General features: G+C 43.9%; 5 protein-coding genes across 5 annotated transcripts in view; 3 read left to right on the forward strand and 2 right to left on the reverse strand.

Annotated features, from left to right (window-relative positions):
• The first annotated feature begins 283 nt into the window (after nucleotides 1–283).
• LOC132023232 (cytochrome c oxidase subunit 6A1, mitochondrial) lies at nucleotides 284–2,348 on the forward strand. Its single transcript, XM_059408582.1, has 3 exons — nucleotides 284–436; nucleotides 586–728; nucleotides 2,074–2,348. Exons 1-3 carry the CDS (start codon nucleotides 328–330, stop codon nucleotides 2,155–2,157), a joined length of 336 nt encoding a protein of 111 aa, XP_059264565.1. The 5' UTR covers nucleotides 284–327; the 3' UTR covers nucleotides 2,158–2,348.
• A 1,808-nt stretch (nucleotides 2,349–4,156) lies between these two features.
• TRIAP1 (TP53 regulated inhibitor of apoptosis 1) lies at nucleotides 4,157–6,275 on the reverse strand. The gene is made up of 2 exons (XM_059408585.1): nucleotides 6,095–6,275; nucleotides 4,157–5,127 (listed from the first exon to the last, which is right to left on the reverse strand). Exons 1-2 carry the CDS (start codon nucleotides 6,239–6,241, stop codon nucleotides 5,044–5,046), a joined length of 231 nt encoding a protein of 76 aa, XP_059264568.1. The 5' UTR covers nucleotides 6,242–6,275; the 3' UTR covers nucleotides 4,157–5,043.
• Nucleotides 6,276–6,308: 33 nt separating this feature from the next.
• On the forward strand, nucleotides 6,309–14,662 carry GATC (glutamyl-tRNA amidotransferase subunit C). Its single transcript, XM_059408581.1, has 4 exons — nucleotides 6,309–6,418; nucleotides 6,495–6,667; nucleotides 12,561–12,664; nucleotides 14,262–14,662. The coding sequence occupies exons 1-4, from the start codon at nucleotides 6,338–6,340 to the stop codon at nucleotides 14,312–14,314; spliced, it is 411 nt and encodes a 136-aa protein (XP_059264564.1). The 5' UTR covers nucleotides 6,309–6,337; the 3' UTR covers nucleotides 14,315–14,662.
• A 1,059-nt stretch (nucleotides 14,663–15,721) lies between these two features.
• SRSF9 (serine and arginine rich splicing factor 9) lies at nucleotides 15,722–22,514 on the reverse strand. Its single transcript, XM_059408580.1, has 4 exons — nucleotides 22,265–22,514; nucleotides 19,792–19,952; nucleotides 18,132–18,304; nucleotides 15,722–16,211 (listed from the first exon to the last, which is right to left on the reverse strand). The coding sequence occupies exons 1-4, from the start codon at nucleotides 22,450–22,452 to the stop codon at nucleotides 16,068–16,070; spliced, it is 666 nt and encodes a 221-aa protein (XP_059264563.1). The 5' UTR covers nucleotides 22,453–22,514; the 3' UTR covers nucleotides 15,722–16,067.
• Nucleotides 22,515–22,720: 206 nt separating this feature from the next.
• The window catches only part of DYNLL1 (dynein light chain LC8-type 1), a 32,337-nt gene continuing 30,675 nt past the window's right edge, over nucleotides 22,721–24,382 (forward strand). The window contains exon 1 of the mRNA XM_059408584.1: nucleotides 22,721–23,044. The gene's annotated coding sequence lies outside the window, so the exon portion shown is untranslated. The remainder of the gene's footprint in view (nucleotides 23,045–24,382) is intronic.

Below are 24,382 nucleotides of genomic sequence, written 5' to 3' on the forward strand. Positions count from 1 at the left end.
GACAGCACTTCCGAAGGCCAGCTTGCCCCGCCCCAATAAACCTCTCTTTCGCGCTTAGCCTCGCCTAGCCGCACCGGGGTGGGGACTGTGCGGAGAGGGGCGGAGAGGGGCGTGCACACGGTGGGTGGAGAGCGCATGCTCCCTCGAGATGCGTGGCTCTGGGGATTTTAACTAGAACTCCGACCGTCTGGAGGAGAGTACGCACGCTCCTCGCCTTAAGGCGAGTGGGAAGGATCCGCCCAGTAGGAGTTTGCTTTTGAGGTTGTGGTCCCGCCCCCAGCCCAATTTCTACTTCCGCTTCCGGCGCTGAGGCTGTCCAGCTTGAAAATGGCGGCGGCGACGTCTCCTCTGTTGCGGTTGTCTGGGCTGCTAGGTCGGTCCGGGGCACAGCTGGGGCGGCCCATGTCCAGTGGCGCCCACGGCGAGGAGGGCTCAGGTACTGGAGCTGCGGTTCGCGGGGCGGGCCTCAGTCCCACTCGAGCGAGGCGGGGCAGGACTGTGACCTTGGCTTGAGGTCTTGGGGGAGGCGGGGTGAGACCCGGACGGGGTCCCCATCAGGCCTGAGCGGTTGTGCCTCCTTTGCAGCACGCATGTGGAAGGCTCTCACCTACTTCGTAGCGCTTCCCGGCGTGGCTGTGAGCATGCTGAATGTCTTCCTGAAGTCGCAACATGGAGAGCATGAGAGACCCGAGTTCGTCGCCTACCCTCATCTCCGCATCAGGTCCAAGGTAGGCCTTTGTAGCCTCTTCCAGCATCAATTCCCGTTTTATTACAAATGCCTAGTCTAAGTTCTTCATTCTCTAAAATCGTGCGAAATTTTTCATTTAATTTTTACAAATTTTTATTTTCTCCGGTTTTATGGAAATGTAACAGACTTGGGGGGAGTCACATCTGTTTTCTTTTTCAAGGTCATACAGTAAGTGCCCTTCAGATTTCTTTTTTTTTTTTTCCTGACCCATCCGCCCTCTGCCTTCTCCTACTCTTCTGAAAAGGTTGTCCCTTGTATGAGACTTAGGAGATTTGGGAATCTCCCTTAGAGCGGCAAAATCTGAAGGTGATTCACCCTTCTATGACCTGGGCATCTGACAGGTACTAGCTGCATGATGAAGAGACTAAAAGCTTCTCCTGTTCCTACCTCTGCTAGTTATTTTCACAACTGTTTTATCCTTTGCTATTGGTGTAGATGTAATCATTTGTTTTTCATTGCTTTTTGTAAGTATTCTTAACAAGATGCCCTGCTGGCTCTTTAATAACTATAACATCATTTAGCCAAGATAGGACTGGCCTTAACAGAAACTTAAGCTAGATTCTTAGATTCAGAAAGAATTTTTGAGTCTGAGCCCCACTCCCACCCTTGTACAAAGATGCAGAAGCCACTTAATCATAGTTTTTAACCTCAGTACTATTGACATTTGGGTCTGCATAATTCTTGTTGTGGCAAGGGGCTATCCTAGGAGTCCTAGGATATTTAACAGCATCCTTGACCTTTACCCACTGGATGCCCTCTCCCAGATGTCTCTAAATATTGCCCCATGTCCTTGGAGGGGCAAAATCATCCGGGTTTGGAAACCACTGCCCTAGAGCAATGTTTTTTCAAAGGCAGCATACAAAAAATTGAGGGTAGGTTGCAGTTTCCAATCCAGAGGTTTGTTTTAGATCTGGAACGAAGCCCAAATCTACATTTAAATAAGCATCTTCTCTTGTTTACCTCTACCATACAGATAGGATGATGTGAAGATTACACTTCCACAAACACTGCAGTGCCAGAGAGAGGCTTATGAATAATGAACTTGAGTTTGCCTTTCCTGTTGTCTACTTTAAAAGCTCTCCTGAAAGTTAAAAGAGCTCCCATAAATTATGGGAAGGCTGAAATACCCCACTAGTTAAAGGACTAATTATCATTTTTGTTTTTGACAGAGATCACAAGTAGGCAGAGAAGCAGGCAGAGAGAGAGGAGGAGTATCATTTTGTTTTTATGTATAGTCTGTCACTTACCGATATCTGAAGCAGTTCATGGCAGTGCTGTTCTGAATTCTTTTCTGGAATTGCCTAATTGACCTCTTCACTCCACAGCCCTTTCCCTGGGGAGATGGTAATCATACTCTATTCCATAACTCTCACGTGAATCCACTTCCAACCGGCTATGAAGATGAATAGAACCTGGACCACCACCCAATGGGGACCACAGCACTGGTTTGGACCATGGCTCTCCACACGGACCAGAAAAGTCTATGGGACCATAAGCTCACCTTCCTTACTTGTATCAAATGATGACCAGTATACTGATCTTCCATCCCTTTGCTTGTGGCAGGAGATGGCTTAAATAAATAACTTAGATTGGTCAATGATCTGAGAGTTGCATTTTTTGGTGTTTTTCCTCCGAAATCAGCATTATTTTTGTTTCTGTAATGAAGGTTTAGGGCTCCTGTGTACAGGCCTCTGGATCACAGTGTTTGTAACAGTCTTGTCCTTGGTTTCTTATACCTGGGGTAGGTAAAGCAAAGCAACCGTAAGTGGAACTAATTTAAGTATCAAGATTGGGTCCTGACAGACTTTGGGTGGCAAAGATACTGAGTGGCCAGTAGAATGAGTGGCAGTTTACATCTCAAAGAGGTATCTTTTAATTCTCCAGAGGAAATGCTTAGTCTTTGTCCTGGCTTTCTCTTATTCCATTCCACCAGCATTTGCTGAAGAATATTCCCTGTAGTCAGATAATTGTCTCCACAAGTGTCAAGTTCTCATCTTGGGGTCATCTCTTAGCACCCTGAAGACTGGAAGGGTCAGAAACTTTTGGAGAAATAAAGGCAGTATGGGGAGTCCTGGGTGGTTCAGTCGATGAAAGGTCTGCTTTCGGCTCAGGTCATGATACCTGCATCAGTCTCCCTGCTCAGCTGGGAGTGCTTCTCCCTCTGCCTGCTCTTCTCCCTGCTTGTGTGTTCTCTCTGACAAATAAACAAAATCTTGAAAAAAATAAAATAAAGGCAGTTTTACACATTTTTGCATATAGCATTAGCTTTATTTGTTTCTAGAATTAAAACCTCTCCATAGCATTAAGAATTAGGGAGAAATAATAATAACAGTAACAAAGTCACCCTTACAGAGCATTTAACTTCTCAAAATTGAAAGTCCTTGAAGTAGCTGAGATAGATGAAGTCACTATAAAGTCAAAATAGAATGAAGAACAATTGGGCGCCTGGGTGGCTTAGTTGGTTAAGTGTCTGACTTTTGATTGTGGCTGAGGTCATGATTGCAAGGTGGTGAGATTGAGACCTGCATCAGGCCCCATGCTGTGTGGAGCCTCCCTAGATTCTCTGTCTTCTCTCCCTCTTTATTATTCCCTCAGTAGCAGTTACAATGAAAGAACATGGTTGGCTTGGCTCAACCAGACAGTTTTTGTAATAAGATTCAAGAAGCTACCAGGTTTTGGCATTGCATAGTACTTAAAGTATACTGGTACTGCAAAGGTGAGGCATATGGAAACACAGGGTGTGAAAGCCTTTTATAGTAAGGGAGAAAAGGATCCCTGCTATCTTTTCCATTTTGTGATCTAACCACAGCCTGTGCTTGTGCTTCCAAGTCTCCATAGAACCGTTTTACTTTGCTGAGTCTGAGTTCAGGACTTGACTTTGGCTTGCTGCCTGGCCTCCCTCAGCTGGACTTCAAGTAACTTTTATAATTCTTGTATAATAGACCATAACCAGTCAAAACATAAATGCAGAATGTATTGAAATGACATTCAGGACTAGTCATGTTAAATATGAAGCAGTCACATAAACTGGAGCGAGGCTAATACAATTTCTACTTTCTGTAAGTTGTTTCATACTATATTGGGTATATATAATTGAACCAGATTACTCAAGACCGGCAATTTTGGTGACTACTTGACATTTCAAAGTGTGTTAAGTGCTCACCTGATCCTGACATTTTGTGTGCAGGTACAGAAGCATATTAAGTTGTGTAACTTATTGTGGAAATAAATTTTAGAAATCAGTGAGGTTTCTCATTGTTTTAGCACACTATTGACCTTAGATAAATTTTCACTTTTTCTTCACCTTTAAATTATAAAACAAAACTCTCCAGTGTACATATGGGATATGTGAGGTTGAAGTATAACACTTGTTCTGTAAAGTGCACTGAGTTCTCCAGGGGCAAATAATGAAACTAAGTATTACAATTTATTCCATCTTCATGATTACAGACATTATAGGGCAGGGTGGGTACACAAAGCAAATAGGACAAATTTCTCCCATTTAACGAGATGCAGCATTTTGGCAGTTTTATGATAATACAGGATGGCTTAATTAATTGACTTGGGCTAAAAGCTGGCAAAAGCAAATCTTGGCAATTTAAGATCTTCCTTCATTGTTATTCCAACAATCTTCATTCCTAAACTACACTAGGAGTTCCGAAATGGTGTGTATTGTAACATTCTTCAAGCTTTCACATCTTAATCAGAAATCTGACATCTCTTAAGGCAGGGAACTCTTAAAGCTGTCTTCCTTTTGGCTAACTCAGTCCACGAGCAATCTTAAAAGTTATTATAAAAGTAAAATCGTGCTCCCAAGCATTGATTAAAACCGTTGTGCTGGGATCCCTTTTCAGAGCCTTAGCTCCCTGAGAGGAAAGAGAGATCCTAACAAATTGCTTCCATGAATAATAACCCTAGTACAATGTACCTAATGTCCTTCCCAGCAAAACTCAAGAAGTCAGGCAACCCTGATCATCCTGACAAGTTTATCAGTATTTACATAAAAAAAGGATATTTAAAGCTGATCCCAGACCAAGTATCGCAACCATAGTCCTAAGCAATCATTCAGTTTAAGCACATGGAGTTCATGTACGATGCCAGAGCAAGTGAGAAATCTCAAAGCAAAGAGTGATGGTTCATCATCTTTTACAAGTGAGGAAATCAATGAGGAAAGAAGACTACTGCCTCCTAAACTCCTCATCAAATCCGTGGCTATTTTCACAACCTTAATTGACGAAATCCAGTGTCCTCAATTTCCTGATTGGAGGAGTCTATTTTCAAGGGGACTGTCAAGGTCAAGAAGAGCTTTCAGGCTTTTCTTTGCTATGGCCCATAAATTCCAGTCCTTCAATGGGAATCTCCTTCTCCTTTATTGCTTTCTGATGGAGGAGAAAACACATGACACAGGTCTGTAAGAAGCTTGAGGACCAAACTTTGTAAATATGATGGTGCAAAAGTAAATCACATGGGACCAAGAGAACACCCAACCATGATTAAAGACCTGTACTTTTTTTTTTTAACCCGAGTGCGATTATGGAGAAATTAGATGTAAGACCAGAGAGCGACTGGAAAGGAGTTGTGAGGAACCATCAACGTTTCAGATGTGGAATTTAAAAAGTATCTCCACTCCGTTATGACAGACAACAAAATTCAAATCTGAGTTCCAGGACAGCGGCTATGTGACTTTGGGCAAGCCTCACTTTCCTGTCTATAAATGGGATAAAGATAGCAACTTGCAACTACCCTGAGGATCATTTAAGTTGACTAACTGGGAATGTTGTGCCCACTGAGGTTCTTAAAATCCAAAGCAGTTTCACATTCACTGAACTAGAATGAAAATTTCCTAGCGGGTTGAGAGATTTAACAGGCCAAAGAAGGAATTACAACAACAAAATGAGATCCTCATGTCTAACAGGCCAGATTCTAACACCCCTCTTCAACCCCCAACACTAATAGTGAAATAGCGCACCACCGCAAAAATCAAGGAAACGATTCTGGAGAACATGAACTAATAATCACTTCGTATTTGGGGAACATTCCATGTATAAAATACGAACAACTATGCGCACTTTGCGAGTTTAGGACGAGCACCAAATGAACCAAAGAATATCCCTGTGCTCTGTAATGTAACACACATTGTAAAAATATTTAACTTTGTCATTCAGAGAGATACCGGGCGGCCTTGGTGGTGATAATGGGGAGAGAGCTCCTGCTACTGTTCTTACTGAAGCTTTTCTTCACCGTTCCCATCCCAACCTCCGCGAATTACTACCCGTGTGGCCGGGGACACCGCAGAGATAATCAGGGGGGTAGACACGAAAGGGCTCTGGCCACCTAAGGGCTCACCTGAACACACTGCTGATAGCGCTTGAAGAGGTCGGTGCACGGGTCTCCGGAGCCGTCCCCCTTGAGGAACTTCTCGGCAAACCAGCGATTGAAGCACTGGTCGTACTCGCGCTTCATGTCGGTGCAGGCCTCCCCTACGCTATTCATGGCGGCGGCGGCAGTAGCGGCGCGCTCTGATGTCGTCACTCTTGAGTGCGTCGCTCGGCTTTACGTGGAGACGCACTACGGCGGCTGAAGAGAGAAATGTGGCCCCTGGCGACGAGGCTGGGCCTTCGGTCCTGGTTGGGCTGGCGCCGGGGCTTCACCTCCAAGGCGGATCCTCAGGTAAAGGCCGGGGGCGTCAAGCGGGTGGCGGAGCAGGCCCCACCCGTGACCCCTGTTCTCCGCCTCATCCCTCCAGGGTAGTGGCCGGGTTACGGCCGAGGTGATCGAACACCTGGAGCGTCTAGCGCTTGTGGACTTCGGCAGCCAAGAGGCCGTGGCACGGTTGGAGAAAGCCATCGCCTTTGCCGACCGGCTCCGCACGGTGGACACCGACGGGGTGGAGCCCATGGAATCAGTACTGGAGGACAGGTAAACACTCGCGGCTGCGCATCCTGAAGCCTTGCCTGTGGCGCCTTCGCAGACATTTGAGGTGGCGATCATTAGTGTGTCCTTTCACAGAAGGGAAAAGAGCTTTAGCGAGATGGAAGAACTTGTCCACGGTCACCCCGTGGTAAGTTTTATGGTTTCCTTTGTTCATTATGGGTCCTATCACTGGCGTTTAAAGTCCTCGAGGCCTCCCAGTGTAGCTCGGAACCATGACCGAACTGCTAATCATCGCCTTTGAGGCCCTACTTCTCAGACTCCTTGCCTGCGGTAGCTCGGGCGTACTGCTCTTTTTATTGCATCTGCATTAGCTTTCTTACTATTTCTCCAACATGGCAAATTTGTTTCTTGTCTAGAATCTTTGCATTTGCTATTCCCCTTTCCTTGGCAGGTCGTAAGGCCTCTCCAAATATCCTCTCCCTTAACAATCACCGACCCCCTGATCCTGTTGGATTTTCTCCAATTTATTGATTACCTTATTTTTGTTGATCTGTCTCTTGTTAATAGAATGTGAGCTCCTGTTTGACTTGCTTACTTGTTAGATTCCTGTCCCAAAATATGGCCTTGTACATATCCTCTGACCTAGTGGTTCCTGTGGAAACATCTGTAAAAATGCAGCAAGATGTGTATGCACCAGTGTTCAGGGCTTTCAGATCTGTTTATAGTACAAAACAAAAAACAACAAAAAGTTCCCAACAGGGGGCACCTGGCCAGCTCTGTCTGCAGAGCATGCTCTGATTTCCAGGTCATGAGTTTGAGCCCCAGTTGGGGGTAGAGTTTACTTAATTTAAAACATTTTTTGAACCCTGAGCAACAAAAAACAGAAACAGCCTAAGTGCCTTCCCGGCTAAATACATCATCATGGAATGGAATATTGACAGTTGTTTAAAAATAATGCAACGGGGGGCGCCTGGATGGCTCAGTGGGTTAAAGCCTCTGCCTTCGGCTCAGGTCATGATCCCAGGGTCCTGGGATCGAGCCCCACCTTGGGCTCTCTGCTCCGCGGGGAGCCTGCTTTTCCCTCTCTCTGCCTGCTTCTCTGCCTATTTGTGATCTCTGTCAAATAAATAAAATCTTTAAAAAAATAATGCAATAATGCAACTATACTGATATGAAAAGATATATTTAGTGAAAAAGGTAAAGTTCAGAACATTGTGTGTGGGATTATCAGTACTTTAATGTGTCCTTTATTTGACATATTCTGGTATATCCATTAACTTTTGTTTTGTTCTCTCAGAGCATGCAAGGAACTGTAATAATAGTTTTAAAGAAAGTGGAAATGCAGAGGAAAATTCTAACTTTTCATCTTATAGTGAGGTCCAAAACACAAATGCCTAAAGGAGCAGAGTAATAACACAAGAAGTGATATAGTATAGTGTAATAGGGAGGGACAGGTCTTTGACAAAGCATTTTGTGAATATTATACTAAAAGGATGCAGTCTCTCCACACTTCTACCAAATTTTGCTATATCTTAATACATTTTTAAAGAAAATGCTCTTTTCTGAAAAGCAGACTTGTTTGCTGGTTGGGACTGCAGTTTCTTGGGTGAATGGGTATGTAGCTCATAAAGACAGAGGCAGTCTACAACTCTGTCCTACCCTTTTCTTGATGGGATTTTTTAAAAAAGATTTATTTATTTTAGAGTGCAGTGTGGTGTGTGGGGGAAGGATCAGAGAGGGAGGGAAATCAGTAGGTTCCTCGCTGAGCAGGGAACCTGATTCTCTGCTCCATCCCAGGACCCTGAGATCATGATCTGAGCTGAAACCAAGAGCAGACACCCAACTGAGCCACCCAGGCTCCCCCTTGATGTTTTTTTGTTTTGTTTTGTTTTTTTAAGATTTTATTTATTTATTTGACAGACAGAGATCACAAGTAGGCAGAGAGGCAGGCAGAGAGAAAGGAGGAAGCCAAAGGCAGAGGCTTTATCCCACTGAGCCACCCAGGCGCCCCTGTTGAATGTTCTTTAAAGATTTTGAGAGACAGAAGCAGTCCAGAGCAAGAGGGAGCAACTGTCTCAAGCAGACTCCGCACTGAGCATAGAGCCCAGTGGGGGCCTGTATCTCATGACACTCAGATTGCGACCTGAGCTGAAACCAAAAGTCAGAAAATTAGCCAACTGTGCCACCGAGGTCCCCGTTGTCTGTTCTTTATTAGTATCTTTGGGAAAGGAGGGCATAGAAGCACAAAGAGGAGACAGAATTTCCCAGACCATGTAGAGGGAAACTATAAAGAAATGCAACTATTACCCAAGGAAGAGTTTGTGAAAAAGATGAAGAGAGATTTGTATCTGGTAGCTGGAATAGTGACTTCATATTCAGTGATCTGCAGTCTTGCCATCAACCTGGAAACCAGTTTGAGTTAATTATTCCATTTTAGAGATGTAGCACTTATAGAACTTTTTTGTTTTTAAAGATTTTATTTTTATTTATTTGACAGAGACAGCAAGAGAGGGAACACAAGCAGGGGGAGTGGAGAGGGAGAAGCAGGCTTCTCGCTGAGCAGGGAGCCTGATGTGGGGCTCGATCCCAGGACCTGTTTTTTTGAACATATTGCCTAATGTTTGAAATGGAACCCAATGAAGACAAGTGTTCAACTGTTCTAGGCCACACTAGGTGTAAAAGCACTGACTGGCTATAAGAAATCTCTTGGCATATTAATACCTAACCTTTGGTTTTAGTTAAAAAGCATTTAGTGTCCTTACGTGCCAGGCGCTAAGATTTTATATGCATTGTCTCAATTATCACATACAACTCTGGAAGGTAAACCCTAGTATCTCCTTTATAGATGAAGAAACTGAGGCACAGAAAGCTAGTGTAATATGCCCCAGGGTTTCGCAGTGTAGTAAGAGAATCCAGAACTTGAAATTCAGAGCTTCAGCTCTCAAATACTATTCTAGATATGCCATCTAAAAAGTCAACCCCTAGGTGCCTGGGTGGCTCAGTGGGTTAAGCCTCTGTCTTCAGCTCAGGTCATGATCTCAGGGTCCTGGGATGGAGTCCCACATTGGGCTGTCTGCTCAGCAGGGAGCCCACTTCCCCTCTCTCTGCCTGCCTCTCTGCCTACTGGTGATCTCTCTCTGTGTGTCAAATAAATAAATAAAAATCTTTTTTAAAAAATAAAAAGTCAACCCCTAGAACTTTTATTTTCTCCCATCTCGAGAGACTGACTCAGATGATGACATCTCTGACTGCAGCCAAATACTTCAGTGCTTCAGATGTCCCTCAGGATCTTATCTGAACCAAAAATTCTTAGCCAAATTGATTAACTCTCATTCCAGTCTAAATCAAACTAGAAATTAATTAGGAAGGAGGGAAAAGGATTGTGGGTGATGGAAACAGAATTGTGCCCAGAAAAAAATGACTCCTGGCAGCCTGACACCAGCAGCAGAGCACTCCTGTCTGGTCAGTCCATTGGCCAATAAAGGCATTTCTTCTCCAGTGCTGCTGTAGTGCTTTCCATTAAATTACTTTTTATTAGCATTTCCCACAGTTACTGGTTAAAGTGCTTTGTCTGTGAGCCTTTCTCAACCAGGATTTCATCTGAACCAGAACACGTAAGATTCAAGTAATTCTTTTTTAGTGCTTCCCAGGATAGTATATAATTAATTTTAGCCCACAGTTGATTTATTATCAAAATGGGTGTCCTATAGTATTTGGGCTACAGTTCTCTTGTAGAACCCTGAGAAAGAGAAGTGAGATAGACATTTAGTCAATCAGTAATTGATAGGCACCTGGCCCTGTTTGGGAGTTTTATGCATGATTATGAGATCAAGAAAAGTTAAGCAGGACATCTTTGTGGCTCAGTTGGTTAAATGTCTGCCTTTGGATCATGTCATGACCCCACGGTCCTGGGATCAAGTCCTGCATTGGGCTCTCTGCGCAGCTGGGACCCTGCTTCTCCCTCTCTTTCTGCCTGCCATTTCCCCTGCCTGTGCTCTTTCTCCGACAAATAGATAAATCTTTAAAAAAAAAAAAAGGGGGAAAGAAAAAGTTAAGCAGCTTGCCAAATGAACAATTGATGTGCCACCCTCAGAGACCCTGAGTTCAGCAGCCTATGATTATGAAAATAGGAAGGTGTTGATTTCTTCTGGAAACAACTCCATCATAAACAGTAATTAGATGAAAATGTGTGGTATTTTAAGGAGTGAATTTTTTCTGGAAACATTAAACAGGAAACCGACTGTCCAATGAGTGAATAAATCAATTGCTATTACATCTACTGTGGAGAAGCAATAGCTTCTAACCACCTATTGGTGGTAGTAGAGTCTCACTTCATCAAACTCCAAGTGCCCAGGAACAGTTAGCAGCCTCTGCTAGGGGCTAGGCAGGTAATGTGTGATCCCAGCAGGTTAAGGGCAGAGGTATACTCTGAATGAGGCCTGGGGACTGAGGTGTGCCCAGGTACGCTCACCCTGAGAGGAGGAGGGGCTGATCAGCACACCCACCTCTTACTGCATTGAGAACACAGGCCCCAATTATCAGATCTTTAACATTTCATCTTCCCAGCAGTTCTGTGAAGCATTCCACAAATAAGGGAACAGGTACATGGAGAGGATAAGTAGCTTGTACATGTGCTGTGTATGGTCCTAAGATTTGAATTTATCTGTGACTCAGGAGCCCAAGGTCTTAGCCATTCTGTTTTATCACCCAGCAGAAATGCAAACTCCAGAAGGTCCAATGTTCACCTTTACAAAGGATTTTTATTTTGTTCTCCCAAGTTTTCATAAGCCTCTATATGGTTAGGGGAAAAAAATTAAATGCAACCTTTGCTTTTTTGGCAAGAAAGTTAAGGTCTGGAAAGATCCATACTTGTCCAAGGCCACAGAGTCTATCCTGGAATAGACTGCAGCTCTCTACAGTCCGTATCATGAGTGCTTATTGTGTCTGGCCCTAGGGTGGGTGCCACAGAAGAAACAGAAAAATGTCCTTTCCTAAGAGAATCTTAACCATGACAACTTCACCCTCTACAGCCATTGCCTGGATGTTCATCCTTGCCCTTTTGTCCCATTAGGTTTAGCCCTCAGTCTATGTCTGGCTCAAAGCAGAAAGAGCTTGGCTACTCTATATCAGTGACTGAGGATACTGCTAATTTTTCAGCTCAAATATCTGAAAGCAGGCTCAGCCTTTTTTTTTTTTTTTGGGGTTTCATTGCACCTTTAAGCCTTGAAACAGCAGTGAAGCCCCATTGATATGTTCAACTCCTGTTTGGTTTCACTGGTTTGCCATCTGGACACTTTAATGAAGCCAGTAGGCCCAGAGAACAGTGAAATATTCTTCAGCTGTGCAAGGGCAGGCACCTCCATGTCCATGAAGGTGGCTGCAGTGAAAAACAGCTCATCTTTGGGGTACAAGAACTGTGCTCATTCCAGTCCTGTCACCTGGGACCTAATATCTAAGTCACTTATAGCCACTCTTGAGCAAGTTTCTTCACCTGCCTGGAAGTCCACTTCCCATGCAGCAGTTTCTTACCCATCCTTTAGCAGTGACATCACCTATTCTGAGTACCTGTTCCTTACCCAGGCTGGTTTAGGTGCCCCCTTTCTACTCCCTTGGCAAGCTTTGCTTACCTATTAGACTTAAAACCTTGTAATTGCCTTACCAGTATCCACCAAATGCAGCTTACCCATAGTAATGATACAGGAATATTTATTGAATGTATCAGTCCTGAGGAATGATTACCACTTACCTCACTGAGTGGTTGAGAATCTATAAACTGCCGATAGTTATTTGGTCACCTACTAACCATGCGCTCCTCCATCTTTGAGTAGTGACCATACCTTAAGAATATGCTGCTGTTTCCTCCCATTCTCAACCCTCTTCACCCATGCCATAGAAGCCTATTCTCTGAGAAGGTAACCTTGAGCTTCTGGTTTTGTAGATGTCTGTACTTGAGATCTGACAGTGTGGTAGAAGGTAACTGTGCCGAAGAATTACTACAAAATGCCCATCAAGTTGTGGAGGAGTATTTTGTGGCCCCCCCAGGTATGTGTTCCCCAAAGTGGGTTAACAGATTGTCCCTCAGTGAACTAAGAATATAGAGGGAGCTGTGAGGTCCAAATTTGCTACATGAAAGTACTTTAAGAAGTATAGAGTGGGAATTAGGTGAAGGTGGTCAAAAGGTACAAACTTCAACATACAGTGGAATGATTATACTTAATAATACTGTATTCTGTACTTGAAAGTTGCTAAGAGAGTAGATCTTAAAAGTTCTTATCACAAGCACAAAACTAACGTGAGATGATAGGTATTAAATACTCTTGTTCTGGTAATCATCTTGATATATATATAATATATATGTATTATATCTATATATAAAATCATTGTGTTGTAGAACTTAGATAATGTTGTGTGTCGATTCTATCCCAATAAAATGGAATGAAAAACCCCACATATATTAACAGTGGGGAAAAAAAGTTAGGTGGCAGTAGAGTGTAGGGGTCACATTCACCCCTAAGGGCCAGTCTGTAATAGGAATGAGCAAAATGGGAACTGGGGCGGGGAGGTGTGTATGTACATGGTATCAAATCTGAAGCTCAAGCTCTGCATAAAGGCGCAACTAGCACTCACTGCTTCTCATTCCGTGCCAGACAGTACCGGGAGCCCATTTTCCCTGAGAACCTGGACATACGGCATTTTCATGTGTGTATGTTAGTTCCCAAATTTTAAGTATGGGAACTAATTCCAAGATTTTAAAAAAAAATAAAATACCATGTAAATAAAACATACCTGCAAGCCATATGCATCCTGTGAGCCATCAGTTTGCAACCTTGTTGTTGAAATTTGCATCTTTAAAATTTACTGTGACTATTTTAAATGAAAACTTAAAAATGACTCTGGGCTAATACTAAAATCCAGAATCTTGGTTGGGTTGGACTTTTTAATCTGCTCAGCAGACAGATGGGTCTTCTGAACTGCCGCACCTTTCTGAACGTTTGGGAATGGGACGAACTTAAGTGCTCAGGTAGATGGTTTTCCAAGTGCGGGTTACAGGTTCAGGAGATCATCTCAGAGAACCATTCTAACTAGCCTCAGAGACAAACATCAGTCCCCCAGCTCAGGGGTTCTCTCTTTGATCAAGACCAGCCAATTAAAGGAAAGCTTTGCTTGAAGCAAGAATGAGAAAGCAAGCTTAGAAAATTGTGGACTCGGCTCTTAATCATACCTTTGATTCACTAAACCACCTCAAATTAACTGAAGAGAAAAAAAGATTTTATAATCTCAGAATCTGATAGTTGTCACTATTTTAGCAGACCTCTCCATTCATCATATATGCTGTTTCTCCAAAAAGAATTCTGTGTCAGACTTCTTGAGACAAAGTGAATTCACAATCACTAGTCTTTCCTTCCACTCCCATATGCATATAACTGGCAACTGTCTCTGCTCCTTACTGAAAAGCATGCACTTATTAGGCTTCAGTTACAACTGTTGTTCTTTCAGACACTCAGAAAAACAGAACAGAAACTACACTCATCTGCATTGCTTATTCTTCATGACAAACCAAGTGATAAGTTAGCTCAGTACAACCAGTTTGGAAGCAGATTCAGCTTTAACATTCTTTCTTGTTACTGTTTTCAAACAGGTAATATCTCTTTGCCAAAGCAGGATGAACAAGAGCCTTTTTCAGACAACTGAGTAGCAATTCTGGGAAGGGGTACCCTGTGAACACGTGGAAGCCCAAAGACAGTATTTTGTTATGAACACTAATGGCCCCACTTCAGTCACCTGAAAAAAAACTGATGGTTAAGTATTTTTTAATAACTAACTCTCTGAAGACAGAATTGGGAAATAACCTACCCAAAACAAGGCAATGAATTCCTGCTGCTACTGGAAGTAAGAGATATTGTTACTTTCTGAGGAAATGGATCAAGTATTTATTCACAGGCTGTTCAGTATATAAAGATGTTATCCTCCTTTATCTCCTCCAGAAAGACTGTCTACCAAAGGGCACTTGAGTAAATTTTTCTATTGATGTAACTATTAGACCATGCATCTGATCACTCTGTGATAACCTGTGTTGTACTTTTTAGTTGCTGTTTCTATCAGCCCAAGAAACCTCGTATCTTTACCAAACTCCATTTTGTTCCTGGGTACCCACTTCATTCCCAGCAGAAGGCTTTCTCCTAAGGTCTGAAGAGTACTCAAAGTAGACTCTACAGCTTGTGAACGCTTAACTTGCAGTCATCCACTATCCCACAAAGTGATTACATGCAAAAGGGATGCTAGCCACAGCTAGTTTTTCTGAAAAGAATCTATGACAAAAATAGCTAACAGTGCTGTACTGTACACTAAAAATTTGCCAACAGGGTAGATCTTATATGAAATGCTCTTACCACAAGTAAATCTTAAAGAAGTAGAGAAGAGACTTTGGGAGGTGATGGATATGTTTACAGTCTCGATGGTGGTGACGCTTTCATGGATAAACACTTAACCCCTAATTCAGTGAGTTGTATACATTAAGTACAACTTTTTACATATCTATCTTACTTCAATAAAGTGGCTTTTTAAAAAACAGCCCCAGGCCTGAAACAAAGTAACTTACCCACCCCCACCATGATTACTGAATCCAAGATAGTGGAGGTTTTTGGTTTGTTTTGTGTTTTAAGAAAGCTCAGATACCAAGAATAAATGAAACAGATTTAGGGGCAAAAGTGACAGAACCAAAATTTAAAGATTTTTTTCCTTCCCCTCCAAACTGCCACAGTTGGTTTTGTTTAAGAATCTTCAGTCATCTTTATGCTGCTGCCAAGTTTAAAAAGTCTGTTTTATTCTTTTCATTCCTTTGCCCTATCTTAAACACTCCCTTCTTTAAGGCAGCTTCTTTTATAAGTTTGGCCTTGAATTGTAAGGTAATCCTGAACAAACTCTTGGAATTGAAATTCTCAAACCACCAACATAGCAACTACCTTTGTCCCCAAATAAAGTTACCCACTTCTCCTTACCAGTTGGGTACAAGCTGCTGCTACAACTCAATGACTTTCTTTTTAATCAGTGAGCCTGTTTGGTGAAATCTATTAACTTAATCAAGGACAACCACACATGTCAATTACTAAACGTTTAAAATATATTTCTAAACAGAATGGGCCGACTCAGTCACAGTAACTGCTGATCTCCATAGTAGAGCAACCCACAAAGACACAGCACTGATTTTTTCCCATAATCAGGGGTGAAAAATATACAACTTATTTCTGAACCAAAACCACAATTTCTGCAGTTTAAAATGCTTCACTGCCAATATGGCCCTGGTAGAAATTATGTATTTTATTTCCTTAAAAAAAAAATTAAAAAAATTTCCTAAGACACTAAATCATCAATCTGGAATGTAGATTCTGAGCACAAAGCAGCTCAGTTCACCTAAAAAATAAAGAAAAATTTCCCATCACCTGTCTCAGTAGGGCCTGAAAGGAGAGAAGTAGTGTGGGGAACCCCTGCTTTGGTATGGAGAGTCACGGCCCCTTGAGCCAGACCGAGACCGTGAGTAGCCATAGCTGGTGCTTCTCTCTGGATAAACTCGGATGTAGGAAGTTTCACCCTGAAATTTAAACAAAAAGAATACAGGAAAAAATAAGACCCAGAAGAATACAGCACACTAATACCTAACATGGCTGCCTAACAATAGTTAAGTATTGAACACTTACTGTTTGTCTGGCATGATGTTATCTCATTAAGCCCTCACAATAATGCTATGAGGTAGGTATGCTTAACAGCTCATTTCAAGAATGAGGAAAACAACGTTCTTATCTGTTCCAGGGTGACACAAATAATAAACAGCAGCTTCACATGTGGTAAATGCTCAAATACTAGCTACTACTGTTAATACAACTGAATTACTGCCACTGACCCCTCAATCTAAGAACTAGAAAGGATCTCAGAGGTCATACAATTCAGTCCCCTGCCACCTCATATATGCATCTTTGGATAGATGCCTATGGCAGAAGTTAACCTGTATTCAACACCTCTCACGTGCCAGGACCTGGGTTAGATGCAGTTATCCTCATAAGTTAGCTTCCTGGCAACTCTTATGAGAAAGTGCTATTATTGTTCCTGAAACCAGGGTTCAGAGCATAGCTCAGCTAAGAAATTACTAAGTGAGGGGTGCCTGAGTGGCTCAGTGGGTTAAGCCTCTGCCTTCAGCTCGGGTCTTGGTCTCAGGGTCCTGGGATTGAGCTCTGCACCGGGATTCTCTGCTCAGCAGGGAGCCTGCTTCCCCCTCTCTCTGCCTGCCTATCTGCCTACTTGTGATCTCTCTCTCTGTCAAATAAGTAAGTAAAATCTTAAACAAAAACAAAAACCAAGAGAAATTATTAAGTGGCAGAGGAGTCATGTCCAGGCTAGCGTATGCCCTTTCCCCTCAGCCAACACTCTCAGAGAATCTAAAAATGCTAAGATGGAAGAAGCTGGATGCAGAATTCCCTAGGTAAAGTCAGTAATTGGATTTATCATTACTGAGGCCCTGTTTTGCAGTATAACTGAGGACCAGATACTGTTTGTTTGTTTTTTTTTAATAAGATTTTATTTATTTATTTATTTATTCGAGAGAGAGAGAGAATGAGTGTGCATGGGGGGTGGGGGTGGTCAGAGGAAGCAGACTCCCTGCTGTGCAAGGAGCCCTACTGTGGGACTCCCTGAGCCACAGGCAGTCACTTAACTAACTGAGCCACCCAGGTGCCCCCAGGTCCTGTTTTGTTTCTGCTCCAAATTCAGTCTGAGCAAAAGCACTGTTAAGCCATGCATTTTCCAAGTCATAAAATTGGGGAACTTATGAATCCTTAGAAAAAGAAATGGACCCACAGTTAAGACAAGATAACTTAACTCCACAGTTAAGACAAGATAACCAGAAAAAGCAATGTCCACTTAGGTTTGCTGTTTTATCTCAGCGATATCAAAGGGATAGTCAACATATGAATCAAACTGAGAGATCCAAAGCAGCAGCAGCCTTCCTGTAAGACCAAGAACTAAGTCCTGAGAACTAAGGTTATTACAAGAAAATGCCAAGGTGACAATCTGCATGCATTACTCTTCAGAAGGGAAAAATAAGGTGAGAACCTTAGAAGAGCTGAGATGATGAAGTTGGCTTGCAGAGCACAGACTAGACCCAGAGGGACAACCATAATAATTAATTAGATTCACAGAGGTACACTGCAGATTAAGCCAGTTGTGAAAGGGATGGTATGACAGAACAGTTCACCACATGATGACAGACTGCACCAGTATTCTCTCCAGGTTAAAAATACTATGACTGCAAACTTCTTTGTTATGACCCCAAAGGGTTTGGGCATGATGAATTAATTCCCTGGCTTTAACCACTTTAGATCTTTAATGGTACTATGAGGTTATCAAATGGCAAGTGCATGGCCTGCTGCTACTTCTGCTAAGTCAGCTTCAGGTGGAGTGGCTTAGGAGCACGCTCAAAGAAGTTGGGAACCAACAAAAAAAAAAGTTGAAAACCCACCTCATGAGAGCGGAATTTGGTGTCATCCAGTTTACGCAGGGCGTATTCCATATCTTCTTTTCTGAGATACTCAACCATCCCCATTCCATCCTTCTGCACATCTGCATAACAGACGTCCCCAGCTTCTCGCATATGATCCTTCAGGTCCTGCCAGCTACCTGATGGTGGAAGTCCTATGCGTGGACAACAGAAGAGAAAAGGCCATATCCTTCAGCCACATTAACTGACCTGTTAAGAGCCAGCAGTACCTAGGGTCCCTTTTTTGTCCATCGCTACTTTCAAATTCAAATTCAATGACAAGTCATAAAGGGCATAAAACCAGCAGTAAGTACTAAAGTATGTGTGGTAAATCACCATTAAAAGTTGGTTCTAGGCTAATCTTCCAGAGACCAAGCCCTTCCAACAGAGTAAGAACACCCCATACAGTTTAGTATCTCTGAGAATTCACAGCCTTTCTTTCTTTATCCTTCATATTTAAGAAAAATTCCCAAGACTTTGAGTTCTCATTTTCTCCATTATGAAACTTATCAGTACCAATTATCTCTTGCTTGACTTGGTTCTCAGGACATGGGAATTTTGAAAGTATCCAATGAAATAATAACCAAGGCATAGCTGAAGGTGACAACACAACAAAAATCTCAAGTTTGTTTTCCTGAAGGTGTGAATGACTAACAAACTAAACAAGGTACCTTTCAAAAGATCACCAACATTCTTCTATACAGGGGGGGAAAGGTAAGACTCAGACGCTATAACTAGTCGGGAATTATACAACCCTACCTGATATCATGAAAGGGAAATGTGCTCCTGCTCTCAAAGGCTGTGTTTACCGCTCACAGCTCAGGACTGCAGCCATTTCCTAATAGTTTTCTAAGCAGGATTTCAGAGCAGCATGGAGAGAAAAAAAAATATGTATGACATCCTGAAGGAGGGAATAGTTCTGGGGTTAAAAAATTACAAAGGGACACAAGATAGGCAGATACTGAGAGGATTGCTCTTAAGTCTGCTGTAACTGTGTGACATTTACATATAAGAAAAGTGCCAGGTTTCTCAATACATTCACTCCACCATGGTCCTAAAATGCCCCTGCAGTGTGCAGAAGGCCCAAGTCTTTACCAGGGCTTTAGTATTTTGAAAAGAATATGCCCCTGAACTTGGCATTTCATCACTTGTCAACACTAGACATTTCATTCTACGTTCTGCAATACGACCCCTAAAACTCCAAGTTCTTTTGTTTTCTTTTTTATATAATTCCAGAGCCACCACCAAAATCTGGCCTTTTTCAGCATCCAAAGCTGGGCAGTAGTTCAAATCTAGTTCCTGGAATGTCCAGCAAGTCTGATACCCAGTACATTACAAAAGAAAGCATCTCTACAGAATTCTAGCTCACAGGGTTTTGCTACTATCTTCCCTTTCAACACCAGAAAACTTCTTTATAAGAAGCAAGCTGATGTTCTACCAAGACTACACTACCAATGCAGTTTCATTTGCAAGGTACCTGCCTCAGCGGCAAGAGGCAGGGCTTCAGACTGTGCAAAGGCTATTGAAAAGAAAGCCCCATGTGTCCCATGCACTGAAGAGTAAAAGCTAACATTTCTTGGAGGCCAGACTGTGTGCTAAGAATTTTACATGCATCATCTCATTCAGTTTTAAAGGAACATACCTGAAACAAGAACTCGGAAATCAGATCTTCTTGTAGGAGGTCCATTCCTCCCACCACGGGGCCACCCACCCCGACTGCCGTAAGTCCTAGGGAACTCCACACGAAGCCGACACTGGCCATAATCATAACCATTCCTTCCATAAATTGCATCTTCAGCATCTCTGCAAAGAAAAGTTAGGAGTTAGTGCTGCTCAGGAGGCTGACTTACTTCCCAGTGAAGGGTTTGAGTAACAAGTATAAAAGGGAAATGAACCAGAAAAACCAAACAATCTTGATGTGATACTGCATTCGTGTGAAGACCTTTCATAATATTAAAATTAAACTTTACAACTGTCACGGGGTTTTCTAAGTATGGAATGATAATAATGGGACAAACAGATGAATTATAAGAAGACTAATTCGGATCAGCTTGACAGATGATTTCAGTAGATTTCTCTAACCCTGTGAGCAGTTTCTCAGAATGCCCACCACACACTAGTTCTTTATTCTTCAACAAGGCCTAGTAAAATCAAGTCTATAGAAAGAAAAATTCATTTAAAAAGAAAGGAGGCTCAAATGACAGATGCTTTGTGTTTTGTAAGAAATATATAACTCTCATGTGTACCTTTTCAGTGTGGTTTGGAAAATTAAGTTGTAAAGACCAATGCTGGGTACAGCTTTGCCAAAAGAGGTAAATATTCAATGAAGTTACTTTCAGTCTTCCCTAGGTCTCTAGGGGAACCAAGTTGGTTCTCCAGTATTGGACTAGAGAAAGAATGGCCTCAGAGTTTGGATGGACAAGCAAAACCAAAGATACACTAATGAAGAAGTTATCATTCAGTTGTCACAGGCACGTAATTGCTCAAGATTCTAGTCACAAGGTTAAAAGCAATGATGACCATGACTAGTGCTGTATTTACAACAAAGTGAAGGAGAGGCAGAACTGCTAAGGTTGAAGAGCAGATTCTGAATACCGACTGACACATTCAAATCATTCTTCTGCTACTTGCTAGTATCTCTCTTTGGATAAATGCCTATATCAAGTTTTCACGTCTCTTAAATGTAATATGCCTATCTCACAGGGTTATTGTAAGAATTAAATAAGATACTATGTGTGCAGTGCTTTGCTAGAAACTTGGCATCTAGTGATATCAAAAGACAGCTTTTCTATTATGGAAGGAAGGAGAAAAGAGATGACAATGTAGCATATCATACAGTAAGTCTGTGTTTTAAAGAACAGCGTAACAGCATAGGGGGTTCAAATGCTACCCTGATCACTTACTAGCATTCTCTTTTATCAGCAACTCTAAATCCTCCGTGTTTTTTAACATTGTAAAATGTGCCTAACACTACCTCTTTTATAGGTTATTGAAAATGCTGAAGTGGTATTTGATACGTGGTAACTGTTCAAAAAACACACAAAGTGTTACAGAGGAGCAACCTTCTCCAGTTTAGGCGTAAAAATACCTACTTCCGTTTTCTGAGGCAAATGGCAAGGCGCTTAAGAATGAGCTCTGTCAGTCATCAAAACCTCAGGGTGCTTCCTACCTCCCTGTCCTCAGATAGCCTCCTTGCCCTATACCACCACACCAGGGATGCAAGACACCCTATGGACAGTCCTTGTAGTGAAGCCTGCCAGGTGCAGACTAGATGAAAGCACTGCCTGGGTCACTGCTGGGAAGCTGAGCGGGCTCTTGAGCGGGCTCTTATTTACCCCAAGTGCAGTGACCAGTCCATGCGGTGGCTCCTAAGAACCATCAGTTTTGAAAGTTCCCCGGTCTTTTTTGGCCAGGAGGCCGACAAAGTTTGCAAAATCACAAAGACCCCTTTGAGTCTGTTTAGGGATCAAGAACTTCCCAATGCTTGGGGTCCTAAGCATCCAGCAGTGCCTCCCTCATCAGAGAAGTGGAGTGAAATCAGAGTCCTCCTCTCTATTTTAGTTTTTCCCAAATCCCTGGAGCTTTTGTAAGGACTAGACCATGGCCCGCCGGGGCGCGCGAGGATGGAGATCTATTCTATCACAGACACCCCTTTACGACCTCCAAAGACGACCACATCCCCGCAGTCTGTTCCCCCGTAACGGCGAGTTCTGGCTGGGGGGAGGGGTGGACAGGGAGGGCGAGTGGCCACTTCTGTTCACGAAGTCCTCTCCCGGCTAGTTCCGGGCCGCTCCCCCTGAAGGGTGCCTCTCCAGCGGTGAGGGAGAGATTGGTCGTGTGTACCATCCCCGACGCCGGTCTGGGCGGGCCGGGGCCCTCCAAACGCCCAGCTTTTGTGTTTTTAAGTAAAGTAAAAAAAAAAAAATAATAATCCTAGAGGAAGTGACGACGAAGCTAAGGACGGCCGGAGCCTGCTGTGAGAGGAGGCCTCATCCTCCACCCGGGGGCGCCGTGAGGGGTCTGCGCGGAAGGGGGAGGGGAGGTCCCGGAGGGGAGGGGGAGGAAAGAAGGCAGGGGCCGGAGGCCTCAGGCGGGCGGGTGGAGCGGGGCCTCACCGGGGGTCCTCGAAGCGCACGAAGGCGAAGGGCACGAGGCCGTGCCGGTTCTTGAGCTCGATCTCGCGGATGCGGCCGTACTTGTAGAACAGGTCCTCCAGGTCCTTCTCGCGCACGTCGGTCGGAAGGTTCCCCACGTAGATGCGCCCGTCTCCCTCGCCGCCGCGCTCGTCCGCCCAGCCCGACATCCGCACCGCCCGACGCCGCGGGCCCGCCGCAGCCCACGTCGCCGCCGCCGCCGCCGCCGCCGCCTCAGCCGGGGTTCCCCCGCAGCGTCCCCGCGGGCTCGGAGGCGCTCAGCCGCACTGCATTGTGGGAACGGCGGAGCGGAAGCGGAGGGGTCGGAGGAAGCAAAAGAAATCGTCTTAAAGGGGACGCGGCTGCGATAACTGCGCTTGCGCGCAGGCCGGCGCCCCCTGTAGGTGCTGGCGGGCCCGGGAGCAAAGTGAGGGAGATCTTGCAGTCTGGCGAATTGGGTTCGATTTTCCGAATTCTCTGAAGGCAACTCCCTCGCCGGATTCATGGACAAGTGGCCGGGACAGGGGCAAGTGCCTGGGCCTCAGTTTTCTGCCTCTGTAGCGCTACCTCACAGGCTTTTGTGAGAGCACTCCTTGAGGTGACGCGGGTAGCGGCCCGTGTGGGGCCCGCGCGCGGGCAGTCACTCTGTGTGCGGGGCGCCGGAGGGAGGGAGCCAGGCCCGGGCCGCAGGCTGACCCTGCTGCGGCCTGAAGGAGTCCCGGACGGTGGCCTGGGTGGGGCCTTCGCGGCCTTCAAACTCAGGTCAGTAGCCCGCTGGGCGAGCCTGCCCCCATTTTACAATCGCTTGGAACTGAGGGCCTCAAATGGACTAAAGATGAGTGTGAGGGGCTGGAGATGGACTCCAGAACTTGGCCTTGACATTCGGGGAGGCTAGCAGGGTGTGAAAGAGTCTCAGCTATCTCAGCTGTCGCTACAGAGTAACTCCCACTATTTGTGCTTTTAATCCTCCCCGAAGATGGTGGGATTCCGATGTTGACAGGTGAGAAAACTGAGGTCTCCTGGTAGAGCCGGGATTCGAACCCGAAGCCGAGCTCCCAGCCTGTGGGGCGAGCCTCTCAGGAGCTCGGGTAGATTGCCATTTTGGCACTTTTTCACATTTACCACCCACTGTTCAGGGCACTGAACTTGGGGACGTTACAAAAATAGACATCTAAAAGGAACTTGTGTATTAAAAATGAAATCTCTGAACTGATGCATGGGCAGGTGCGCAAAAGCAAATGCAGCCGAATGATAACTGTAGAATCTAGACGGCGGGTGCGTTCAGTGTGTTCAGTGTGTTCAGTGTACCATTCTTTTCTTTTCTTTTTTTTTTTTTTTTTAAGATTTTATTTATTTATTTATTTGACAGCGAGAAATCACAAGTAGGCAGAGAGGCAGACAGAGAAAGAGAGAAAGGGAAGCAGACTCCCTGCTGAGCAGAGAGCCCGATGTGGAGCTCGATCCCAGGACCCTGAGACCATGACCCCAGCCGAAGGCGGAGGCTTTAACCCACTGAGCCACCCAGGCGCCCCTCACTGTGCCATTCTTTCAACCTTTTTTAATATCTGGAAATCTTTATAATAAATGTTGGGGGGCAGGTATGGAAGCTTTTTTTTTTCTAAAATTTTATTTATTTTTAAAAAATATTTACTTATTTATTTTTAAAGATTTTATTTATTTATTTGACAGAGAGAAATCACAAGTAGTCAGAGAGGCAGGCAGAGAGAAAGGGGCTCCCCACTGAGCAGAGAGTCCAATGTGGGGATCGATCCCAGGACCCTGAGATCATGACCTGAGCCTAAGGCAGAGGCTTTAACCCACTGAGCCACCCAGGCACTCCTGAAACTCTTTAAAAACATACTCTAGGGTCACCTGGCTGGCTCAGTCGTGGGTGACTCTTAGATCTCCCGGTTGTGAGTTTGGGCCCCACGTTGAGTGTTTAAAAAAAAAACAAGAACTCCATTAATACTAGCAATAGCAAGAGAATAAAACCACACATTTAATCTGAAGGTACAGTAGTTGATTTGTAGTTACACCACCTCTGAGGTTGTCGTTGTTTTCTTTTCTTTTCTTTTTTTTTTTTTTTTTTTTTTTTTTTTT

The sequence above is a fragment of the Mustela nigripes genome, chromosome 8 (assembly GCF_022355385.1).
Source record: "Mustela nigripes isolate SB6536 chromosome 8, MUSNIG.SB6536, whole genome shotgun sequence".
Classification (NCBI taxonomy): domain Eukaryota; kingdom Metazoa; phylum Chordata; class Mammalia; order Carnivora; family Mustelidae; genus Mustela; species Mustela nigripes.